The sequence below is a fragment of the Aplysia californica genome, unplaced genomic scaffold (assembly GCF_000002075.1).
Source record: "Aplysia californica isolate F4 #8 unplaced genomic scaffold, AplCal3.0 scaffold00094, whole genome shotgun sequence".
NCBI classification, from domain to species: Eukaryota; Metazoa; Mollusca; class Gastropoda; order Aplysiida; family Aplysiidae; genus Aplysia; species Aplysia californica.
The window spans coordinates 894,651-900,822 of NW_004797364.1; the positions used below are offsets into that span (position 1 = coordinate 894,651).

At 39.1% G+C, this 6,172-nt stretch overlaps 1 protein-coding gene across 1 annotated transcript in view; it reads right to left on the minus strand.

Moving 5' to 3' along the window:
- LOC101848577 overlaps window positions 1-6,172 on the minus strand; it is a gene marked incomplete in the record, with an annotated part of 144,583 nt that overhangs the window by 5,160 nt on the left and 133,251 nt on the right. Inside the window, 4 exon segments of the mRNA XM_013080654.2 lie at window positions 368-505; window positions 929-1,060; window positions 2,141-2,257; window positions 2,800-2,908. Of these exon segments, the coding sequence (XP_012936108.1) occupies window positions 368-505; window positions 929-1,060; window positions 2,141-2,257; window positions 2,800-2,908 (496 nt within the window).

Here is a 6,172-nt window from a genome sequence, read left to right on the forward strand (position 1 = left end):
TGAGTCTGTTGCCAAGCGGTTAGCCTCTCAGACTCGCAACTGTAAAGTCATGGGTTTGAATCCCGACACGGCCCTACTACGTGTCATTGGGAAAGGCATTTACTGTCCGTACCTACACCAGCGAGGCATGCAATCAGATACATTTTGTTTTTCTTTGTTTTAAATAGTTTTAGTAAAAGTTTTAAGGTATTTCCAACACAAATGGGTCGTATAAAAGCCGAAGATTACAAGAGTACCCATCAACAACTCATTGGTACCTTGGAAGTTTGTTTTTGTTTTATGAAAGTTTAAGTAATTTTGTTACGACATTTCCAACAAAAATTTAGTCATACAGATGCTGACGATTATTTGAGCATACTGCACATACCGTTATCACATGTATTGTAGCAAGGCACAGTCTCATTAGCGTGCACACTAAGTCCATTAGTTTCTCGAGTTCGAGTCTTTTCGCCCTGTTTGCAATTCTCACTGCAGTCTCCCCACTCACTCCATGGGCCAGGTTTGTCTGTGGACAACAAGGAAGTGGACGTTATGATATGTAACATATCTAACACAGAATGCTGAGAAAATTGTGATTTTAAAACTAATAAACCCTCACCAGTTTTTACCTCACCTTCCTTCCTCTCTCTCTCTCTCTCTCTCTCTCTCTCTTTCTCTCTCTTTCTCTCTCTCTCTTTCTCTCTCTTTCTCTCTCTTTCTCTCTCTTTCTCTTCATATCTCTATCTCTCTCACTCTCTTTTGCTCTTCCTTGTGATACTCCTCAACAACATCGATATGCAATTTAGTAACAACCACCACATACAATTTAGCTACAACAACGATAAACAACAACCATATTCAACAAACATACAACATTATGATGCGACAATAGTGACTCTACAAAATCCACATACAGTCTGACACATACAACTCAACTAGAATCACATACCGCCGCTTCCCGGTCCACAAGGCTTGCCCGTTGATTCAACTTCCACCTCGGTTTCGAACTCGGCCTCACAGGAGTCTTTCTTCATATGGCAGACACTGATGTATGTGATCTTGTTAGTGGCGCAAACCATGTCTGAGGTAGCAGACAGAGTTACAGTTAGTCAGACAAGAAAGTTTCCATCAACATTTTGGCGGCTACGAAGGCAGGCAAAGAAACTCAAAAGAAAGAGACCCCTCCCCTAACAAAGCAACAAATAAATCAACCATCATCCAATAGTATTATAAAGAATAGCTAAATGTATATTAAGTTGTCATGGACGCGTTTTGATGAACTTAGAAAAAGAAACATATCTTCGTCATTCTTAACGGAGATTTTTCTATTCTATTTTCGTTTACTGAAACTTTAAAAGGTCGGGAACAATTTGCATGTTATGAAATATTCCAAAATTGGTGTTTCTTATCTGTATATGGTGGATCGATATGGACTGAAATATTGTTTTTGGTCTTCTGTTGATCGGACGTAAGTGTCAAGTAAAGAGTTAAGTAAACGATAACAAAGAATAAACAAAATAGGTGTCCTGGTGTAAACTAAAGATGTATAAGAGTACACTCCGAACCGTAGCAGTCGTTCTATACCAGTCACCTAAAAAGTCTCCATGTCACTATGCTGAAGCCACAATCGTTGTATCACGCTTGTGCTAATACTATTTTTCTTAAATAAACATGTATACTGCAGTCATACAGATATAATATGACAAACATTACTCACTGTGTCCCTATACCATAACCACAAAGAATTTTTATCACACTTGTGCTTATACTTTTTCTTACCTATTAAATGGACATGTATACTGCTGTCATACCGACATAAAACGATAAACATTTCACACACACCAAACTTTAGTCAAGTGCTGCCTGTCATCAAGTTTCAAAGCTTAACAGGCCTTATGCTACCATGTCCCTGCAAGGAAACAGTCATTTATAATTCAACGAACAGCTGGCTACACTACGATGTTGCTCGACATTTTGAAAAGACTTCCTTAAGTCACAGAAAACCATGATTGTGTTTGTCTGTCGGTGGCCCACTCCCTGCCTGCCACAACAGACCCCCACACTCCCTCGTCTCTGCTTTGAATTTTTTTTAAAAGGCACTCTATGAGTAATAACGTTTTGCGCACCCTGCGAGCATTATTACTCTATAATGTTAACTCACCTTCTTCAACGACTGAGGACGAGTCTTCACAGGTTGGACATCCGCACTGGGGCCGACCGTTCTCGTCCATCTCACAAGTGGCGTATTGTTTCTCACAGATCACAGTGCTGCATGTACCTGAGGGGGTGGGGCGCATTGTGGAAAAGAGTAGAGGAGAGAAGAGAAATAATTTGATGGATATAATAAAATGTTAACAGTAAAGTTTCTCCATTTTCCTATATAGTGGTCCTGAAATCTGGACTTTTTTGAAAAAAGAAGAAAATAAAATATCTGCGTTTGAGGTGTGGTACAACCAAAGAACGACCAGAATTAGTAAGATAGTAAAAAAGACAAACAAAGGGGCGTGTCAGATTCTCCGCACAAGACAAACGCTGTTAAACAAAATGAGAAGTAAAGAAGAAAAATGATAAAAACGTCGCCATACCATTATAAAGGAAAATTAGGAAAGCCAAATGTGGGACACAAGAGCTATGAGTGGAAAATCTTTGGAACATATCAAGGATGTCAAGATCCGACTGGAGGAAAGAAGTACTTGAGCAATCTACTTCCTTTGTCAAACGCCAGGCACAGCTGTTAAATGTATACTGGTTTTGCCATTATCGATATAATTGGACAGCCAATGAAAGATGAAATGGAAGCTTAAAGCAGATCAAACTTACCTTGACAAGGTCCTGGGTAACTGACTGTCAGATCAGGATCTCCTGCCTTGCAAGACTTGATGGCCAGAGACCTGTAACTGTTGTATGTGATTCCATCTGACCCACACACCTGGAGAGCGAGATAAAGACAGGTACGTAATAGGTAGGTAGGTATTTTATTTAGTGTTTAAAATTATTGGCCTACATCCCATAAAGCATACAGATTTTAATATCACAGATGTAAGAGACTTCTGATAAAACAGCATAAATTATGAATGACATATATCTATATCTTCAAAATGAGCGAGATGGGAGCAGAATGTCGAAGGGAATCGTCAATGAGATCGATTGTTCACCTGTTTCTAAGTTTGTTATACACATGTATCAGTTGGTCGACACAATTTCATTCTCATTTTCTTCACACAGTCTTGGGGCAAGAAAAAACGAAAGTCAAAAGCTTTTCAGATGTTCAAAGCACAGAAAGCAAATTGTATGTTTCAGGAGAGAAAAAATATTCCATTCCTTAACAATAATTATGTAACTTTTCTTGCCCCTTTTCAAAATTTAGAATTTGAATTTTGACAAACATGTGATGGGTACACGCACCCGATACAATAGATAAAGTGACTGAAAAAAGTACAAAAAAGCGCTGTGCTTAGTACACCTAAACAGCTGGCCTTCAGAAAGCAGAGCCTGCGATAAACTCTCGTCTTTTATCTCATCACCACTGCACCACTGTCGTGAGTCTTGTTCTCTTCTTTACAAATCCCATTTGCTCTAGGACAGGAATAACCAACCAATTAAGTAGCAATCGTTGACAATAATTTCATTACTGTTGAAAAGAAATGTTAATTCGAAGAGAAAAAAAGGATTATGGCTTGCTTGTACTTGTTTCTAAGTATTTGAAATCTTAAACGTCACTTTGGATAAACACCAATCGGAAATTCAAGGCTTTCCAGGCATTTTTCTGTCAGTGATCGACTAGATCTAATACGCATTAAAAAAACCCACCTAAAGTCATAACAATTGTGGTTATAATAGTCTGTGGGATTCATAAAAAAATCAACCCCGAAGAAAGAATACATGCCTTGAGCGTTGTACAAATATTATAGCAATGCCTATGACGTACTGTATTCTGACTTTTTAGAAAGTCTACAAAATATCTCTTTATTCTAAAAACATAAATAACTTGGGCTGACTTTAAAACAAATGTAAACATTCTATCCCTCTAACCAAAGACACCATTACACCATGGGTGAAATTTTCACCACCATAATTCACTTCCTAACTTAAAATACAGAGAAAAAAAAACCCAGGGCGAAACAAGCTGTTCCCAAAAGCTGGTTGGTGGGTTGGCATGGCTAGTATGGGAAGGAAATAAGGTCAGCGGAGAAGGTTTTATACTGCAAAGGGAAGCGGCGCCAGAAGAGTTTTTTTCCTTGTGATCAGTCAAAATAAAGCAATAGAGACATAATTGATCAGAGAGGCCACTGTTATATAATATAGTAGTATCTTTGATAACTATTTTTGTTTTTGAAAGACTTTGGAATGTTGAGATGACCAACAACAAAATAATTTGTCTGATTGTGGTGGTCATGAACATGAATAAAATGTTAAAACGCACATGTTGAGAGTTTCGGAAAATTTGAGATGGATTTCTCATCTCGCGCAAGGCGAATTTCAGATCAGTTGGGAGTACCATGGCTGATGAGGATGGGAACTGACAGCTGCTATCTCAAAATGACTAATTCTTTGTCTGGCAAGATGTTTACAGCAAAATCAAACTGTAACATATCGGCACTTTAGAATTACCATGTTCTATCAGATATTTTTGCCTGTTTTCAGTTACTAAGACAATGAGGTCAGAAACCAAATGTTCCGTCTGCTCTATCAAAATCGTAAGATTATTCGTAGCCGTTGTTAAGATATCCAAAGCATTGCATTCGAAAAAGCTTGACATGAAATGAAACTCAAAATCTTGGACGCCACATTTCTCAAAACTAGGTACTGAACAGATAGAACTTTGTAATTCTGAGATAGCAGTGTATCAAAACAGACTATTCCTAATCGATTGTTCTTGAAAAAGCGGGGATCATCTCAACTCCAACAAGCGATATCAATCAGAGGTGGTGGGTCGGGGAGGTAAGGGAGGATTGGGGGGGGGGGAGGGGGTGGTCAGAAACATGGTGAGTGACCAGTCCTCCAGGCACGATCACACACACAAGTAGGAAAGGTGGGGGTGGGTGGAGGTATGTTATGGACAGGGGTTGGGGGTGTGGATAGGGAATAGTGAGTGACCCGTTCTTCGGACATGATCACACAGAGGAGTAGAGAGAGATGGAGGGTGTGGTCTAGGGAGGGGGATGGGATGTGGTCTAGAAAACGATGAGGTAAAGGGGGGTGGAGTTGTTGTCAGGGGGGTGGTGACTGGCTGTTTTGTTCTCAATGTAGGATGGAAAAGAGGCAAAGGAACACGATTAACACAGTACCAGCAGAGCTACTTCACCCATGGAAAAAGGAACCAAAGCCTCCACCTAAAAATAGTCTAGATGGGGGAAGAGGAAAGAGGATAAAATCAATTTCGCGGGAAATCTGCTCAACTATTCTAAACCCATAAAACAACATTTGTTAAGAGAGTGACAACAATTGTTTAATTCTTTTAACAATAAAATTGTAGCTACATTATATATCCTTTCTTACCATATCAATATTTCGAATTCGAATTTTAAACCAAAAAAATTCGAAATCGACAACACAGATTAAGAAACTGTAATAAAAAGAATTGTTTCAGAAAGTCGGGTTTAGAAGATCTGAGCAGCTGGCTGACAATTTAAATATTCATGAATATCCTGTTGGGTTATGCATCAAACAAACATGGTAAGGGCAGGACAAAACAAAAGACCATTTTATTTATTTTTCGGGGTGAGTTCACCATGGTAGAAGATGGCAAAAGCATATTGATTGTGAGGTATGTATAAAAACTGAAAATGGTTGAAGGGGGAGAGAGAGAGAGTGAGAAAGAGATTGAGAGAGAGAGAAATAGACACACACACACACACACACACACAGACAGACAGACAGACAGACAGACAGACAGACAGACAGACAGACAAAGCGAGGGAGTGGGTGGTTGGTGGGTGCTCTGGTGTGGTTTGCTCCTTCTTTCCTATCAAACATCTATCGTCCTTATCTCTCCTCCTTTTTTATGTTTGTTACTCTCTTGTAGCACCTCTAACCTTCGACACTTATATGACCTTATTGTGTTGCAAGTGCCGTAAAACTCTTACGAAAACTACAAAAAGCGAAAGGGATGAGAAAGGGTTTGGGGAAAAGATGCATGTAGAAGAAGAAGAAGAAGAAGAAGAAGAAGAAGAAGAAGAAGAAGAAGAAGAAG